Source organism: Hermetia illucens, chromosome 3, assembly GCF_905115235.1.
Source record: "Hermetia illucens chromosome 3, iHerIll2.2.curated.20191125, whole genome shotgun sequence".
NCBI lineage: Eukaryota > Metazoa > Arthropoda > Insecta > Diptera > Stratiomyidae > Hermetia > Hermetia illucens.
Window position 1 is genome coordinate 35,405,376 of NC_051851.1, and position 19,915 is coordinate 35,425,290.

At 42.2% G+C, this 19,915-nt stretch overlaps 1 protein-coding gene across 1 annotated transcript; it reads left to right on the forward strand.

Annotated features, from left to right (window-relative positions):
- The first annotated feature begins 1,532 nt into the window (after positions 1-1,532).
- On the forward strand, positions 1,533-15,906 carry LOC119650964 (probable serine/threonine-protein kinase kinX). Its single transcript, XM_038054218.1, has 14 exons — positions 1,533-1,820; positions 1,894-1,914; positions 2,011-2,064; positions 2,147-2,205; positions 6,296-6,461; positions 6,523-6,741; positions 6,796-7,106; positions 9,443-9,614; positions 9,681-9,899; positions 9,954-10,094; positions 12,450-12,466; positions 12,536-12,707; positions 15,406-15,624; positions 15,691-15,906. Exons 1-14 carry the CDS (start codon positions 1,533-1,535, stop codon positions 15,904-15,906), a joined length of 2,274 nt encoding a protein of 757 aa, XP_037910146.1.
- The last annotated feature ends 4,009 nt before the right edge of the window (positions 15,907-19,915 follow it).

Sequence of the window (19,915 nt, forward strand, 5' to 3'; positions counted from 1 at the left end):
TACCATATTATAACCTTCATATGTATATGTCTATTTTTCCAAGCAGTGAGTCACACTTAACTCCCTTTCCATGACCAACCCATAAGTAAAGATTAATGAGTGCCTAAGTGCAGCTCCATTTCAAGTCGACATGCGGTTCCTGCCTCTTTGCCACATAGTTCTGCAAGGTAGATCAGGTCTTTAAGACCTTGGTTCCTCGCAGATCATTCAAAATAGAGTGCTTCTTAAAACCAATCTATCTGAATCTGTACTGATATGGACCTCACCTCCCCATAATGTACCCATGTCACGAAACGAAACGAAACAAATGAATTGACTGGCTGTGTGGAGTCCAACACCTCAGTATCCTGGATTTCTTTCTTCTCTCTTACGGTGCGGTCTATTCTTTTTTTTACCATTGCATCGTCAGGTATTCTTCTCTTTTGATGGTTACTAGATGGTATGCCATTTGATGGTTACCCAAAGAATAGCCTCTAACTAGCTCTAGAAATACTTAAGCAATCGAACTCTTTCAATTTTATCCTCACCAATGGGCGATACATTTTTCGAGTGATTATTGATTTACATTTACAGTCTTCTTCTTTTTCTTCAGCCTTTGTCCCGTTCACAAGCGGGGTCGGCTCGTCATGATCGGTTTCGCCATTTGGCTCTATCGAATGCCTGATCTGGGTGCAATCTCGAGGCTTTTAAATCCCCATCCAGCGTATCGAGCCACCGTTGTTTAAGCCTGCCTTTTGGTCGTTTGCCATCGACTTCGATGTTCAGACCAATCTTGGCAAGTGAATTCTCGTTAGCACGAATTGCGTGACCATACCATCGAAGACGCCTCTCTTGCAACTTTTCCATGATCGGTGCAACCCCATAAAGATCGCGGATATCCTCATTTCGGATGTGCTCAAAACGTGTCACGCCACTAGTCCAACGTAACATCTTCATCTCCATTACCGTAAGATGCCGTTCATTGTCTTTTATAGTTGGCCAACTCTCAGAACCATAGAGAGCGACAGGACGGACAACATTGCGGTAAATTTTTGATTTGAGACGTCCGTTGATACGTCGATCACAAAGAACACCCGTTGTGGAACGCCACTTCATCCAGGTTGCGTTAATGCGTGAAGCAATTTCATAACGCAGTTCTCCATTGGCTAATAGCGTTGATCGCTCAGTTCTGGGCAGATCACTGCCGCTGATAGTGATTGTGCCTGTTATTTACATTTACAGTAAATAATGATAAATTCCTTTATTGACCCTCCCCGTTTTTAATCAGTCGAACAGCTACCATTTAATTTTAAATCAACTTCAAACTGACTATTTCATGTTTAGTATCTAATCAAAAAGTGTAATCTATTTTTTTTTCGAATTAAATTTTTCGTGAATAAAATACTACTAAATAACTATCGAAGTTTTCGTGAGTTTTTCCATTTTTAAAGAAGTGAAATTGTTGGAATTTATACAAGGCCAAAATGTAAGGATCACCTGAAAAGTGCTTTTCTAGTTACTTTAGGGGGTTAATTTTTATCACTATCAGGGAAATGCTATGTAGACAAGATGATGAGTATGAAGACGAAGAGCAGCAATACTATGAGGAGGAAGGTTACGAAGGGGATGAGGATTACTATGGCGATGAGGGACAAGAGTTCGAAGAGGAGTATGAGGAAGGAATCTATGAAGAGGGAGAGTTTGAGGAGGGGGAATTCGATGAAGGAGGCTACGAGGGCGAACACTTTGGTTTGGAGGACAGTGAGTTTATGTACGAGGAACAAGAGGTTGAAGAAGAAGACTTTGAAGGAGAAGACTTAGAGGACGAGGTAGATTTCCAAGTAAGTATAATAGCCATTTAATCTATTTCTAGTCTGCTAATTTATGCATTTCAAATTTCGGTTTAAATTACAGTTGGATCCGGACGCCAGATTGGTAAGGTTGATCTTAGTGCTTGTACCATAGCTAACTACATTACATTACACCCTTGTTTGTATCCTTTCCACTGATATTTTCACCTATTCCTTTTAGGAGGACTACCTTTATGATGAAGAAATCCAAGCGATGGCAGTTTTACCAGAAGAAGTTCGTATATTCTTAAGCATATACCCCTCCGTTCTTAAAATTAGTCTTACCCTATCTAAGATCTAAACTACATATTTTTTAGGGTGTACCTTTCCGAGAGGGGGAGCTTCAATTGATGATGTTTGAGTCTCCACCAGAAGAGTAAGTGTTGTTGAAGCGCCATCACTTTAGGTGGTATTTGGTAACATAATGGCCTTTGCGGGAATTTGCCTCCAGCGCTTTATGTTTGGTAGCTTTCAGGATTGCTACTTTGTAATGGCGAACTCTTAGTAATCGTCCTGTACCTACTTCGATTTGACCTTTTAATTTTGTGAATGGTATCTTCTGACTACAGTGACAGTCTCATGTAAGCGCTACGCCTGCACAAGTTTCCGCCATCATTCTCCTCGCTTCAACGATCGCATCCTCGCTCGTCTGACTCACCATCGGGAATCCTCTTTTACTGCCCTGCAATTCATCTGAGGACTCACCACCTGAAGGGATAGATTGCCCCGACCTAATTCATTGCCCAGGTCTCACTGTTGTAGCGAGAAACCAGCGGAATATTGTCTTGTAGACTGAAATCAATGAAGAGCAGGTGAAGCGAAAATGTAAACCACGCGCATTGTTCCAAAATGATCCATAGGGTGTTGATGTGGCCAAGCTGGAAGGGCCCTTAGTGAAAGTCAAGATCAAGTTTTCGAGGTGTTCTTTGATGCGTTCCAAGATTAGTTTAGCCATTATCTGTATAACAGCAAGGAGCACGCGCATACCCAGTTTCGGATTCTCAGAATTTCCATACGAGTGGAAATATCTCCATTGCAAGTACAACAATGAATAGTTCTGAGCAATGAATAATTCGAGATCATTCCTCTTTTATTTGAAGGAACAGTCCGTATCCGTATGTTATAGTGCTTAAGCCTAGAATGTCCAGCTTATATCATTTGAATTCTCGCTCGAGTTGGAGAGAACCCTCGATACCGTTATCGAGGAGCGTGCGCGCATTTGAGAAGCCAATTATAGTCCGTTTTCGATAGCCGAAGGATGTCAGTTCCTACACAAGGCGTCGTTGACGTTTTGGTAGCAGTATAGTTTCAAAATGTGCAGGTTGCTAGAACACAAATTTCTATTCCTTTTAGTCGTCTATTATTTTTTATTCTTAAGCCAGAACTTATAGGTCAATGTCAATCGGTTCAACCGTTCAGGGCCACATCCAAAACTCATGGTCAGATCCTAATAGGTCATACAATAATATACTACGCTGAGTTGGTCCTATCAAATACAGAACATCATTTTGGAGCTTTGAGGTGCTTTCATAGAGAGGACACACCGCGTCTTAAAATAACTATTGTGCCCTTTTACTGGAAATAGTATACCTATTCAAGCTTATAATCGACAGGAACTTTATTATGTTCTCTACCTCCAAGTGTTTCAACCTGACATCTGGTATTAAGTATTCTGCCAGGTGCCTCAATCTACTCTGCACTGCCCCAGAACATGTGTGAAGATTTCGTGACTCTCCTCACAGAATCTACAGATAGTATCCATAGACATTCCTACCTTTTCCAGGAGGCGAATTCGCCTCTACCGACACATTGAACGATCGCGGACACAGCTAGCGGCCTGACAGGAGGCCGGCGCAAGAAAATGGATCGTGTAGCGCGTCCCTGTTTCTTTCCAGGTAAACTCATCTGCTGCCTCGTTGCCTTCTATCATAATACAACATGGCTTAGATCCCAGATTAAAGCATTCCTATACCAGTTGGTAATTCACCTGGTTTGATCTAAGTGCCCTAATAGCCGATTGAGTTTCGGTTAGAATAGCAATGTTCTGCTCCCTAGAGTTCCTTTCGAGATTGAAGGAGGCACATCTACCTATGGCGTATATTTCCGCTTGGAATTTGTTATACCAATTAGTTAAAAGGACGAACCAATGACCTCGGCACCCGCTCCTTCTGCTGTTAAGTAATAAGTACTAAGTAGTCAGCTTCTGGTTTAACTGTATGCCTGTTACTCCAATGTGCTTCAAACTTTATATCGAAATAAAACTTCATGTTATCCCTTGGTATCACTAATTCGAGATACAGTCTAGAAAGAATATCAATCTTCCTTCGATTTAGGTAGCTCCCCGCCTCGCTGGTACTCCCAGATATTCTGAAGAGCGTCCTCCTTTCTTGCATCTTCATGTGCGGATGGAGAGCAGTCAATCCCGGAAGGACCTCTAGGGATGTCGTCTTGGATGTCTTCATTGCCCCACTTATACAGTTGTAAGTTTGTGTAACTCCTTGGCTGTTGTGCTGAGTTCAGTTCTTTCTGCCCCATAGGTAAGCATTGGGCTTACTATTGCAATGTATACCCAGTGCAGCACTTTCGCTATAAACCTGCAAAGTATTTTGTAAGCTTCCAAGCGTATGTTTTCAACATGTGCCTGCCTAGGTAGCTTTGGGTCCAGTGTGTTTCCCAAATTTTTGATCTCTGTTACTCTTTTCATGCCATGTAATATAATGGCTCTTAGGCGACCAAGCTTGCACTTCTTACCGAATAGTACTATATATAAGTATCCCATAATATGTATTAATGGATGCTGCTAATCGTTTTTTAATAAACATTTGCCATGTTATCGAAAAAAGTCGAAAAAATGTCGTCATATTATAATACCCATTGTAATGTATACCATTACAACTAAGCTCCCTAGACTCCGAGCATACCTCTTTTGCTAGTTTCAGCTCAATTCAGTTTTTTCTTGTCTGTCTTCCGTCGAGGGATAGGATCCCGGGAGATAAATTCTGAGAAGCACATGTACCCTGTACTCTTTATTCTCGCTAAATGTCTAATCTTCCTTCTTCAGACAGACTGAAGATATTGCTTTGTTTTTGCCTATAGCTATCCTTTCACAGAATTCTCTCAAGCTATTCCGTTTTTCTTAACTCATCGGGTTGCTATACGTTGTCAGTGCACAGTCTCTGCCAGTTGCCGAATTCGTTTGTCCGGTTGAAGAGTTTTCAGATATGTATTATATTTTCAGATCTCCGCTGTCATTCTGGCCAGGTTCCTCCTACACCAGAGTACATTTCTTGATGGCTTGACTGTTTCAATCGGACAGCTAGTCTCGTATGTATCGATGATGACTCTATTGAGGTTTTCCACCAATGTTACTAGCTCTATTTCGCTTCTGATGTAATCACCCACTTGTAGGTGAGCCATATTGATAATCAGGTGTCCTTTGTCTAGCAGAACTTCGACTAATTTTGGTGGGATCCACGTGTCATCTCCTGGGAAGTATCCTGACGTCACGACTGCCTCTGGAGTTCTTCCATCGGCTTGCAGTGATGCTTGGACAACCACGATATGTCCCAAATGGCTGTTCCCTCTTTGCAAACCGCGAATCTGCCCCCGTACATCCATGTCTTCTCCAGTGTCGGAGTACCATCTTCCGACATGGCGCCCCTTGCGTTTCGCTGTTGAACTTGAGCCCTAGAAGTTCTAAGCCCAGGTCGTACAGCTTTTGTTTTTCTGTGGGTAATAAGTCCACCATCCGCTCGGTCTTCGGATGTCCCGAGGCAGGGGCGTGGTTGACGTTGCGGCACAATATTACCGCCAAGTCGACTCGCTGTGCACTTATTTTGACAGCGAAGAGCAGGCGAGTCCCTTGCATTCGGCAGATTGTGGACTGACTCCACTTAACTTGAAGGATCAATCTTTCAATCCTCTGAGTGAAGTGAAGTCAGGTCAGGAGCAGATCGATGAATGGAAACATGTGAATTATCTTTGGTGCCCATTTGTCGATTTACATTTGTCAAACAGATGGCTATGTGCTGGAGAGCTTTTTCCTGAGAAAGAAGGATTTATAGGCTCATAAGGAAAAAGTGGGTGGACAACAACCAGTGCAGAATGTGTGGTTCGGCGTCAGAGATGTTGGATCATCTCATTTCTGGTTTTACTGTAATGGCGCCGGTGTAATACATGCTGTATGTACGGTGATTCATAAAAGCCTTGCATATAAGCATGCGCTGATTATGGAAACATGTCCGGTTTACCGGTATGAGCTGCAGGCAGTATTTGACAGTTCTGCTTACAGCATGTTTTGGGACCGGCATGTTCTAACTAAACGCCACATACCACACAACAACACTTAATGCTAGTATTAGGCAAAATCCAGCATCCGCCAAGATTGTGATAACTCACGCCTACGATTATTATAGCATCATATATTTTCGTGAAGGTTTGATTTAACCTATCCATTTTGGTTACAGAGAAAGTTCTTTCAATGATGACGGCGTTCCTCCTTCAGAGGACGATTTCTTCTCATCCGAATTTGTCGAAAGTGATGTCGGAGACTATGTTCCACCTTTAACCAACACAAAAAAGGCTTTGATATTCAGATTAATGAAATTGCAAATCAATGAAGATGATGAAGATGTAACCGTTTTGATTTGATTTTTCTGTGTATTACAAATTTCAAACCCAGCCTTTTCGTTAGGCCGACGAGAAACAAGCAGAACGTGACAGAATCCTTAAAGAATTTCAGGAATATTTCTTAAAAAAACGGGCTGCTAAGGCATACCGTCGTTACAAGAAAGTTGAAGAAATGGAAATGGAGGATCCAACACAAGAAGCCTTTATATTGGAAAAAATGGAAATTGCTGATAAAAAATTACACAGATCCTTTTATTACGAAGAGTTTGAACCGTGGACTTATGTATGATACGCTTTTCTGTTAAGGGTTTTCATCTGTTTGTATTTAATTCCTTAGAAAAGACTATTAAGAAAACGTCGAAGAGCAATCAGGCGAAAATATGAAAGGTATAGTCTTGATCCTGACTATCGTGAGGAGATTAAAGAGGTGATTCTAAGAAATGTCGGAAAATTTTTGGTACCTGAATTGGAGAAACCGCCACCTCCAATCCCAGTGTTGCTCGGTGATAGTGATCTTGACGACGACGATGAAGAGACTTACGTTACGGAAGACGAAGAAGAGGCTGGAGGAGACGAAGCGGCAGATGAGGAAGAAGCTGATGCAGAGGGCGAACCTGTACCAGAAGATGATGCCGTATCTGTTTCAGAGTACGTCAATTTTTTGTAGGTTTTTTCTTCATTGTGATTGGGGTTCACGATTCAGTGCCACACCATCGTTCGATTCTATTTATGGGATGACCCTTTTGTTCCTGCAACTTCTAAACCCAAATAATGTCTGTTGCCTTCTATGAAAACAACCCTTTAATGCGAAATCAATCTTACTTCCAAAATACTGCTAGAAAGTAAGAAATCATACAAAGTCCTAATGTTTTCACTATTTGCCTCCAAAAAGTATATTCAGGATGAAATTCTCCTACCAAAATTTGCTTAAACGGCGTCGGTTTTTCTACCTGGAAGGTGGTTGCCGCATTATTAAGTAGATCTGATTGTTCCTGACCAATCTCTTCAAGATATATGAGACCCAGATATAGTCGATGTTTTACAGTGTGAAATCGAATTTGCTTCCGTAGTGTTTATAACTGTGATTGCCTTGAACTTAGCAAATTGATATTGTTGCAATAGCGCCCACAATTAAAACCTCTACCGTCAAATGGTTACTTTAGTTTTTCAACATTATTAACGGCGCAACAATCGGTATCCGGTCTAGGCCTGCCTTAAGAAGGAATTCCAGACATCCCGGTTTTGCGCCGAGGTCCACCAATTCGATATCCCTAAAAGCTGGCGTCCTGACCTACACCATCGCTCCATCTTACGAAGGGTCTGCCTCGTTTCTTTTTCTACCCCAGATATGGTCCTTATAGACTTTCCGGGCTGGATCATCCGCATCCAAGTGGATTAAGTGACCCGACCATCGCAACCTGTTGAGTCGGATTTTATCCGCAACCTGACGGTCGTGACACTTGTTGATTCTTCATCTCCAGGGACTCTGTTAGCTGCGGTTATGGCGACATCCGTTTGCCCCTTATAGGTGTTACGGAGAGGGTTGTTGTAGATAGCTTCGGTGTACATTCTCACTTGATTGTCATAAGTGATACTAGGCGATGCTGTAATTCGAGTCCGGAGCAATATGCCAACGAGATAACGATCCGAGTCTATATTGCCACTGGTATATGTTCCGACATTCGTCAGGCTAAGAGGTACAGGCGTTCAATCAACGTCAATTTGGTTAAAAGTGGTCCGGTCTGGAGAGGTCCATGTATATTTGTGGATCGCATTCCGCGCAAATCAGGTACTACCAACAATCATTTCGTGTCATACTGCTAACTGAATAATCCGCAGCCCGTTATCATTGGTGTTTTTATGTAAGCTATGGGAGCTGACGTATCGCCTGAATACGGGTTCCGTTTCTTATCCTATATCATACTTGGATAAACTCCTAAGGTTCGCTCTACTGCCTTGTAGAAGGTGTCCTCCTGCGACTCTGCAGTCCCCTCTGTAGGGGCGTGAACGTTAATGAGACTTGCATTTCTAAATTTGCCTCGCAAACGTAGAGTGCATAGCTTTTCGCTTATGATTTCAAAGCCGATAACAGCAGTTTTCATTTTTTGGCTAACTAAGAAACGTATTCTGAACATATGGTTTACTGGTTGGCCGCTATAATATATAGTTTAGTAGCTCTTCTTCAGGAAATCCAGCGTATCTTTTGAAATGCTGTTGCATCAGCCTTTTATTGGGACAGAGTATCAGTTAGCTGCTGGGCGTGGACGTTTCATGACAAGAATTCATCCAGTCCGAGGCTCCTTTTGTGGTTTCGTATTAAGTTATTTTCCGCTTGCAGTTGTCAGCCCTGTGTCTAGGTAGCTGAGTGGTTAGAGCACAAGGCTATTGTACGGAAAGTCGCGGTTCAAATCTCATTGGTGGCAGTGGGATTTGTATCGTGATTTGACGTCGGATACCAGTCGACTCAGCTGTGAATGAGTACCTGAGTCAAATCAGGATAATAATCTCGGGCGAGCGCAATGCTGACCACATTGCCTCCTACAGTATACTGTAGTGTACCGTTACGGTCTTGAATGAAGTGCTCTAACACACTTCAAGGCCCTGATCCAATATGGATTGTTGCGCCAACGATTATTATTATTATTATAATTGTCAGCCCTACTCAACCTCAAATTGTCCCATTTTTAGGGGCGGGAGACTCGCCTCCATCCTTCACCGTCTGCAGCTTTCCGTTAAGAAAGAACTTCCAACAATCACTACCATATGTAAAGGTACAGATAGAGTTTGGTAGTAGAGCCGTTGGTGTTGCTTCAGCAGACGTTTTCCAGGTTTTATGCTCCATCATTTGTACCAATCGACTTTTCGCCCTGGGGCTTACTATATACTACCCTTTGACACCATTTTTCTTTTTGGGTAGTGCCAATATGTTTAAGTCATTAATAAAATTTTCTAAATTTGCAATTATTTTCATTAAACTTCAACAGAGGGAGCTCTTTCTATGACGATGATATACCAAACTCCGAGCTAGAGTATTTCTCATCGGACTACGAGGAAGATTGCGATATATACTACCCCGGGGCGAGATCCAGAACTCTTGATAGATATCGAGGACTCCTAGCAAAGTGTCGCAGCCAATTCTTCGACGATGAAGCAACGGTAGGCAAATTTCTTAATTAACTTGATGCTAAGGTTCTGATTGAATAAAATCTTCTGCTTCTGTAGAAAGTTGAAAAACTAATCAAAGCAGCAGAAGTCGAGGTACAATTTCAAACCTTCCTTGAGCGCAAACGAGCCTATAAGGCACTCTCTAGACTGAAAGTAGTAGAAGACATGAAACTTACAGACCCTGCAGAAGAAGCGGAACAATTTCTTCATTTGGAAATTGTTGATAAAAAACTACACCGTGCATACTATTATGGCGAGGATGAGCCCCAGACCTATGTAAAAGATAAATAGAAAAGTATTACCCTGTTTTTCATGATATCGTTTTTCTAGAAAATTTTGTTGGGAAAGCGCAGAAGAGCGTTGATTCGAAAATATGAGCGCTTTGCTCGAGACGAAAGATTTCGAGACCAGGTGAAGCGGAATATTTACACACAAGTATTGAGAGTGCAACCAAGCCCTATGTTTGATGCCGTAAGTAGAATTACTTATTTACACATTTGAAATCCTTGAGCTAATCCGCATTCACATGCAACGTTCTATATAAAGCTCCAATGCACGTTTTATTTCAAATATTTACACCAAAAATTCGAAATCTATTCAGGTGGATTCCAAGGTATGAAAGTCAGCACAATCCTATGAAGCCAGGGTTCTTTCGCCATAATCCTACGCCACCTAGGAGAGTATCCCTTTCTTCGTTACTTTGCCACAGGTCTTGGTGCATAACACTCTCCACAGTCCTACCACCTTACTGTGCTTAGGCCCAGAATATCCAGCTTAAATCATTGTAATTCTCGCTGGAGTAGTAGAAAGTAAGCATTCTGATGACCCTCGACACCATTGTCGAAAAGAGTGCGCGCATTCCAGAAACTAATCAAAGTCCATTTTCAATAGGCAAAGGTCGTAGCCATGAGGTCAGTTCATATTCGATGCGTTATTAGTGTTTCAGTAGCAGTGAAGTTTCGAAATTTGCAGTTTTAGTCGCCCCCACCTTTTACAGTAAGCAAGTAAGGCTTTGAGTGTAGCTTTAAGCCTCAACTCGTAGGGCACGACCACTTTGCGATCAGCAAAAAATTTACGAGATGTCCTTTTGATGTGAATAACAAGAGAGGTGCTGACACCGGCTTCAAAAGGGATCACCCTCAGATGGTCATTTGCTTATTTGGCGGCCACTTCTCGCAGGGTTGGAGAGCTGCTACTCCCCAAGTTCAACATCAACCGTCGATAGTGAGTAACCAGCCTGAGTATATCAATGATCATTGGGCCGCCTTCAAAAATGATCCTTTCTCGGGTGCAGCGCCATGTCCCAAAGGGACGTCATAAGTTCTGGCTGATTGTGGAATCGTATCAGCGGATCGATGAACGAAAGGGATTGAAGGCTTCATTGACCGCTGCGAGTGATGACGACCCTGACGCGTTCGAATTTCGAATTCCGAACTTCGATACGGTGGGAATTCCCAGGAAATTCAAAGTAGTTTGTACGGTGTTATTTTGTTGGTCACGGAAGCAGAAGCTGCAGCAGATCGTATTGATTTTGGAACGCATCATGAAAGAGCAGACAGATTTTCGCTCTGGATACTCCTGCACTGATGTGATCAACACCCTATGGATTATTTTGGAACGCGAAGTTTAACTCTTTTCTTTACCTGTTTCACGGAGGTCCCAACCGGAGTCGCCAGCGTTTCATATTGTCACTGATATTATTTCTTCTTGTTGCAGTATCCCAAATGGTGTCCACAAAAGACCTGATTTTATATCTGTCGAAGTAGTCTGCTGAGAAGTCCGCGTATACCACATCTACCAGCTCTTCCACTTCTGTTGCAAAGTCTTGTAGTGTTTTACCGATCCTTTTTAACATTTAAGTTTCACACGGAAGACTTGCTAGTCATATTTTCGATGGAGACCCCATATAAAGTCGACAATGAGCTATCTATAATAGTTGCTTCCTGTGCTTTGATCGTCTGGGTCAATAGACGTATCAATTTCAAACTTGAATAATCCTCCTGCCTGTCCAAGTCGATATCATCGATGATGAAAAACAAGTGCAAAATTGACCTCTCTTTACGAGTCGCGTGAAGGACAAAACCCCTATGTAGGCGTGGTACTAAAGCTTGATTTTATCAAGCGGATTTGTTCTTTGGCATCAAGAGATTTGACTCCCAGTGCATTTTTTGAAATGTTACGGTGGAGGAAAATCATTGCGTACCTTCGACCAACAACGGTAATTGCCGTATAAGGTCTGTTGTCAGCGTCATGTATGTGTTGCACTACAATGGTGTGCGCCCACGTGATTGCGAGCACATGGCTATGGGCATGCTGTTTATGTTTTGTCACATGGAATGGGGAGACCCACACAAGAAAAGCATCTAAGCGCCATCGACACACCAATACATTAACCACATGGCTCACAGGTCAGTTTGCTATCTCGTCCCTAGCCCGAAGATACACAATGACATTCCATACCCCTTTGCCCTTGGATTTGCTCCTCCTCTATACAGTTTTCTTGCTCGACATATTCAGCACAATCATGGCAGGTCGAGGTGGGGGGGATGAAAACTAGTCATTAAAATTTCTGCTTCGGACACCAAACAAACACTTCTCTCCCTCGGTTTGGTTTTCGTAAAACTGAATGTAGGTCAGGAAACAGAACCAGCTAAATTAAAAGGAGAAAAGCAAATGGTTGGTACTTCTTTCTTTGAGGTTTCATTTTAAAAGAATATACTAAAATTCAATTTACTATTTAAACGTGGTTTCATGTCTGTACTTAAATTGTTCAAGAACATATATGCGTCCTTCCCTCATTAAACATTATTATTAATTTCATTACAGGATTTCACGGACGATGGGTAGGTGTTGTCCTCGCCAATATGTTATGCATAAAGCCAAAACTGACTTTCTTACAACAATAATTTCAGAGAAAGTTCCTTCAATGATTCGGAAGTACCATCGTCTGAAGAACAATTCATGTCCCCCGGAGAAATAGAAGTTCCACGAGCGTACGAAAAGCCGGTTACAAGAAGAAAGCAAGAGCTTTACGATCTCTTGGAACAATATGAACCCGATGGATTAAACGATGATGATGATATGGTGAGGTGCTTTGTTTTTACAGTACACCGTTTATACCTCACCTGCCCCTAGTTTAACCCCAATTTCTATTGACATAATCATCATATTTGATACTATACTTTGGAATTGACCAACCGGGATACTCTTCTATTGCCACCATTTTTTGGCAATACCACCAGAAATTCTCGTATGGAGCCCAACTAGGACTGAAAGATTGATGTCAGGGGGGAGTTCCTTATTAACTTTCGTTGGTAAGGGTAAAGGTCTCTGTACAAGATCAATCTTTCATTAGTTTGGCATCAGTAAGAATGACAGTATTACTGATTTCATAAACGCAATGACTGATTAACTAATGCGGCGTTTAAATAACAAAGCTTCCCTAAATTTTCAAATAAAGCCTGTCAGTCTAGCCAGCGGGAATTGACTGATACCAGATTGACTGAAGACTAATCGTGGGTAGTAGCTTTAAGAAAATTAAAGCTCACTCCTGTCCATAATACCATTTTGTTGTCTGTGTGTCGGTCAGTCTTTATTTTGTTCAAAACCTACCATTGGATATGTACGTGCAACATACGATTATGTGAAACTCAGGTGGTTTTAGATCTCCTTCTTTTTCGCTTACCCCTTGGGACTGCTATTTTGGTATTATATAGCAAGGCAAGGTCAGTTACAAACTGCGGCTCGTATTGTTATTTATCACCTTATTCCGAAGCTCCTCCTTCCTATTGTGGATCGCCTTTATTCGTTTTTCGCCCTCCAAGATGTTTCAGAGGCTAGCATGTGCTTCACGTTATTTTCGGGTGAAACTGCGCCTCGGCGACAATTTCTATCAGCGGAATTGTATTAGGTCGTAGCTAACCTCTCCATCATCATCATCATCATCATCAACGGCGCAACAACCGGTATCCGGTCTAGCCCTGCCTTAATAAGGAACTCCACACATCCCGGTTTTGCGCCGAGGTCCACCAATTCGAACCTCTCCATGGCGTTGTTTATTCACCTGAGAGAATTCTGTGAGTCTGGCGTTCTTTAAAAGAATTGTCCCATCTCTTTTGTCACTGCAGTTCGTGCCAATTGTTGACGATAGGATTCGCCGATGATATATTTTGGGTTATAGAGGCGTCGACCAGTTCGTCAAGATGTCAATGGGAACCATACCTGCCATCACACATGCTACTTCATCTTATGCTGTACAGTAGGAACACGATCTCAGCAATGAATTTAATTGGTATGAGCCTGCATTTTTCCCTATTTGCTTTATGTTTCAATGCCGAGGATCAAACAGCAGTTGCATAAATCAAAATCGAGGTAACAGCTCTCGAGATAAGGAGCCCATGGCTTTGCTGACAGCATTTTCGCCAACAAACTTTGAAGATGTGACTTAAAGTATAGTTTTTGGTCAATCATGACTCCTATATATTTGAGCGCTGGCTACAAATATACGGAGTCTTCGCCAATTCTAATCTTTATAGATGTTTGCTTCCTTCGTTTAGTGATCAGAACTACCTCGGTTTTATGCTCTGCGAACACCAAACCAGCACCTTTTAGCCAAGATCTGATTTTCCAAATTGTCTTATTTGTCAAAATGGCGATTTCCTGAATATCTTGTGCCACGATAGTCACTCCGATATCATTTGCCAAATCGACAACAGTTACCCCTTTGGGCAGCTGTAATCTCTAAATTCTCAGGAAAAGTCCGAGGACCGACCCTTGTGGAATTCCCCAGGTTGTCCGGTATGGCTTAGGTCTATCGTTAGAATCATAACGCAGTAGCATCTTCCGGAGAACTTCTATGGCTATGCGACTTAACTATACTGGGTCAGCCTACCAGGAATGGAACAGTTCAGATCACTTTATTAAGGGATACGAACCCGAGCGCACAAAGAACTGCCTAACCCTTACCAACAGAACCTCCGAATCATAGTGGGAATTCTCACTAGTCACTGCCGACTAAACTATTACTTAGGGAAACTGCAGGTTCTGAGCGGGGTGTCTTGAAACCTCTATACACGTTCTGGGACAGTGTTCGGCACTTGTGCAAAGTAGGACGAGGCACCTGGGAGAACAATTAATTTCAGATGCAAAGTTGAAAGATTTGGAAGTAGGGGATATACTAACGGTTAATAGGCTGGTAGTTAATGGGTACATTATAACCAGTAAAAGGGCACAATAGTTGCAGTGCGACTTCCCCTTAACGGAATAATAATACACCCTAGAGATTTGGGATTAATTATTTTGTCTAGTTTATAGAGTTTAAGTCATTCCTCACATCAAGAGCAATTACCACGTACCTTCTTCACACAAAATTCAAATGAAAAGCCTCGATTAGTACTTTCCAAACCTGGCCTCAGTTGGGGAAGTGCGAGGGTTCTAAAGGGATCATTTCTTTCAAGGACCCATTCATGAAGGCTATCCAACCGGAAAATCGGAAAAGAATGACGAAGCTGCCACCATACGATGCTTAGGGCCCGAAATACCCAAATACTTTCTATACCGATATCTGCTCAAATAAGGTTCTCCTTCTTCTTCAGCCTTTGTCTCGTACAGAAGCGGGGTCGACCCGTCTTGATCAACTGCGCCATTTCTGATCTGGATGGAGTTGCGATGCTTTCAAATCACTATCCAGCATAATATCAAGCCATGATCGTTTCGGCCCCTTTTCTTTGATTTACCACAACTAATACATTTGATTTTTGATATATTTCTAAACTTTTCTCAGATAATGGAGAAACGAGCGAGACGTTTAGAAATCATCCAAAGATTCAAAGATACCCAAGCCAAAAATAGACTGGAAAAAGCGCAGAGGCGTTTAGACGAAGTGCGTAATATGGGAATAAACGATCCTTTCATATTGGCCAATGAGTTGAAGGATCGCGAAATAGCTGACAAGAAATTAAATCGCGGCTTCTACTACTCCCCAGGCGAGCCAGACGTATTTGTAAGTTGTTCTTTCCAAAATTGGTAGCGAAAAATGTTTAATTAAATGAAGCGCGGTTTCTTTCAGAAATTACTCCTTGAAAAACGGATCCGAGCCATTATGCGGAAATGCAAGAAATATGCAACTGACAAAAAGTTTCGTGAGGAGCTACATAGCAGATTGGCCAAACCCCAGACAAAGAAAATTGAAGCAATCTATGATAAGGAAGTCACATGGCAATCGTTTGGGGACCCATATGATTTTGGTGAACAAAGTCTTGTAAGATTCTTAGTTATTTCTTGATATGTTAGTCCTTTTGACATTAAGTGATGTTCCAATGATCAGGGTTGGAACAGATCAGATGCTATCGTGGATATGGGTAACTTCCTGGAGCGTCGGCGTGAATTTGCAAGAGCTGGGGTTTGGCCGAAACATAGGGAGTCCGCGCCACCCATGTTCGGAGGGATATCTCTCACGTCTGGATACGGAATACCAGGTGGCGACCGATCATATGTTGAAGATCTACTAAAAATGATGTAACCCCACCGTTTTTCCAAATCGTTGAAGTAATTTCTGATCAATTTGGAGTGACTAAAGTTTCATTAAGTTTTCATTTGATTATTGAATTGTCTAATGTTATGATGCATCCATATTGTTTTTTATATGATAATTGTCATTTTTCCATTGTTTAATAGATGAATATTTTCCATAAACTTTATAAATTTCAATCAAACTAAGTCGGGTAATGTTCAGCTAGAGATGTGTGAAGGGTGTCTTGCGCAACCTTCGGGTTCACCAAGCCTGATAAGGGGTTCATCAACCGAAATACTTCGCTTTGGAGTGAGGATATCAAAATGAAGGTCCGTGAAAAGAAACCCCTCTACTATGGTAGAGTTTTCGGCGATAAAACGCTGGCCAATTGGCAAATTTACAAGAATACCACCTGGGAAGGAGGGTAAGCGGACACTGTTACCCGAGTTCTTTACGATAAACTGGACACATGGGACAGTGAGAGAGATCTGTATCGATTTGTCAGAAGCTGAAACCTAGGCACACAAGATTTCGAACACTTCGGTTGGGTTAATGACAGGAATGGTACTTATCAGTCAACAAGACGTGACGGACAGATGGCGAGAATATTTCGAGCAGACTGCAACGGAAAATTTTGTTCATCCTCCATTTCCACAATAAAACGAATGAAATCGAGGGAAACGATAGGACCTGACCACATCGCATCTGAGCTTCGGAAAACAAAGAGTTGGAACTCGACATTGTGAGTTCTTCAATCAGGTCATTGAGGAGGGTGGATCTGACTGGCAAGAAAGCATCAAGTCCGATTCGGTTGCTATTCCATATCATAAGGAGTTTTGAAAGCATTCTTGACAACCGTAATTACGCATCGTTCAAATAACCATGAATCAAGTCGGGTTTGTTAAGAACTGCGGAATTACGGACACAATTCACATTGCGCTGTTACTCATGGAGAAACACCGTGAAAAACATCGTCCTACCACGATCCGAAAAATGAAATCGGAAGTGTGGCGAGTATCTCAAACCCGATTCGCGTCTGGATCGGTGTTCATCAAAGAAGCGCTCTCTCACCACCAGGGACATCCAACGTCCAGCGCCTTATACCCTGCTTTATGCAGATGATGTTTTCCAAGCGTCTCAACGCTGATCTCGGAAAACTTGTTCAAAGAGGAGGCCATCACCTCATCCAACACAATCTTAAATAAAATAGATTTTTTGTCGATCGATTCCAATGAAATAAGCACCATCATTGCCAGTGGCTGAACTGATCTCGGATCACTGCTATCAGCCAATGGTGAACTGCGTTATAAAATTGCTTCACGCATTAGGGCATCCTGGATAAGGTGGTGTTCCACAGCTGGTGTGCTTTGTGATCTACGTATCAACGAACGTCGTCCGTCCTGTCGTCCTCTATGGCTCTGAGAGTTGACCGATTATAAAAGACAATAAAAGGCGTCTCACGGTACTGGAGCCGAAGATGTAACGCTGCACCAGTAGCGTAACACGCCATGATCACATTCACGAACGATATAGCGTAGCACCGATCGTGTCTTCTATAGTGTGGTCAAACAAAACGAATATTGAACTGGCTGATAACGAAATGAAGTTATTAAATAACGGTCTTGCGTTCGCGGTACCATAAACTAAGGTTGTCGATGAAACCGTGGTTAATATCGAGGCGGGTATAAAATTCTTGCATAACGAAACTAAGGATGAAATTCGTTCGAGTATAAGTAAAATCATTCGGAATAACGCGCGGCTAAAAATTTGTAAACGCGATTTAAAAACAATACGCGAACTTCGTGATAAACCGCTATATTTTCTCAAGGCGGACAAGGGGAACAACGTTGTCGTTTTGGGAAAAGCTAAGTATGACCAGGCTGTTTTTTAGAAACTGGAGAGTGGAAACTTCTTCGAATTGCGGAACAACCCGCTGCCCGAATCTATCAAAAGGGTCGATCGAGCGTTGAAGGAAGCTAGTGTGGTATTCCCGAATATTGGGCGACTCCGAATGCCTAATCCTGCGCTTCCAAGAATCAGATGTCAGCCGGAAATTCACAAGGAACGGGACAAAATGCGAGAAATCATTGCGGAGTCGAACTCACCGAGGTACAATATCGCTAAGTGCTGGATCAATGAGTGCCAGACCCTTGGGACGACGAATAGAAAGAATTCAGTTGCTAACTCCCATGAGCTAATACAGAAGCTGCAACGGATTGAGAGGATGGGTGAGGATGAGGTGATGGTGTCGTTGGATGTGAAGGCGTTGTTTCCCAATACGCCGGTGAAAGAGTCAATTTCCGAACTCGAGAGATGGCTGAGCCAGTTTGGATCCGGCCCGGAATGGAAATGAAAAATTCTTATCTATGCAAACCTTGCCAGGCTTTGCATGAACGCAAACTATTTTACGTTTCGGGATAGATTCTACAAAACTACTTCGGGATTAGTGATGGGGAATCCCTCCTCGTCGTTACTCACTGAAAGGTTCATGTCATCAATCGAAGAAGAAATTGAGTCGAGGGGAATAATGAATAAGTATGGTTTAGGTATGTAGACGACGTATTTGCTGTTGTTAGAAGAGACGATATCAACATGGTCTTCTCCTCTATAAACAAGATTCATAAAATCGAGTTTACACTAGAGGTAGGAAAGGATGGGGCTCTACCTTTTCTAGATCTAAATATCGTCAACTCTAGCGGGAAGCTTAGGTTCGAAATATACCGAAAGATACCAGCAACTTCACACCATACATTTTCCCAAAAAATGGCTGCCTATAATAGCATGATTCACCGACTGATTACATAACCTCTTTCGGAATACGGTTTCAATAAGGAATCACAGTATAATCCTCAGACTATTGAGAAACTGTTCGGAAGAAAAATCAAGCAACACAATAGGCATACCTATACAACACTATTTTCGCAGCAGAAGGAGGCAACCACGAGATGGGTAAATATCCCGTATTCCTACCTATTTAACAACATCAGGAATTGGATAAAAAAATTTCAACTGGAAGTCGTAGGTTCGAGTCAATCGTCCACCTTGCGGAATTTATTGGGAAGCGTCAAGGATCTTTTGGCAGCGGAGGAAAAAAGCGGGATCTACCGAATAACGTGCAGCGACTGAAATAAATTATACATAGGACATACTAAACGCCTGGTAACGACCAGATTTAATCAATACCTCAAGGAAGCGGTAAGTAGTGTTCGGAAACAAAAGTCGTGCATAAAATCATCAGTGGCAGCGCACATAGTCGAAGAAGCCTATACCATTCAATGGGAAAATCTTGAGCTCTTGTGTTATATAAACCGAACGACAACCTTGGACCCTTGGAAAAGTCTAGAAATTTTGAGAGAAGACGCGACGCGATTATTAAACACAGATTCAGGTAATTGTCCTTCAAAATTAATAAGACTCGCCGCGGTAATCAACAAGTAATTAGGTTAATATTTTTTAAAATTTCTTTCTTTTTTTAAAGTAATTTAAGTGATTAGTAATTAAGTATGAAAGCCCTGGGGGTTTAACGTGAGTACCTGCCGTGTAGGCATAATCCCACGGTCCTCTTCGGACACGGATTGATTTTGGGACTACAATCAGAGCCCCGCCATGCAAGCACAGCGGTCCTGGTTTATACTGAATACAGGCTCAGCATTCATACCAGTGGATGCAAGGCCTATCTAACACCTCTGCCGCAACTAAGGGCTCCGAGGAGCTCTGCCCGCGATGTAGGCATAACCACAACAACCATGAAACTCCCACTAGGGGGCCAATCGCAAATAAC

Excerpts from the sequence above, each read along its gene's own strand:
- LOC119650964 (XM_038054218.1), top strand. The coding sequence starts at position 1,533 with ATGCTATGTAGACAAGATGATGAGTATGAAGACGAAGAGCAGCAATAC. Across the intron at positions 2,206-6,295 it reads TTTGAGTCTCCACCAGAAGA|AGAAAGTTCTTTCAATGATG; the intron begins GTAAGTGTTGTT and ends TTTTGGTTACAG. Across the intron at positions 9,615-9,680 it reads TCTTCGACGATGAAGCAACG|AAAGTTGAAAAACTAATCAA; the intron begins GTAGGCAAATTT and ends CTGCTTCTGTAG.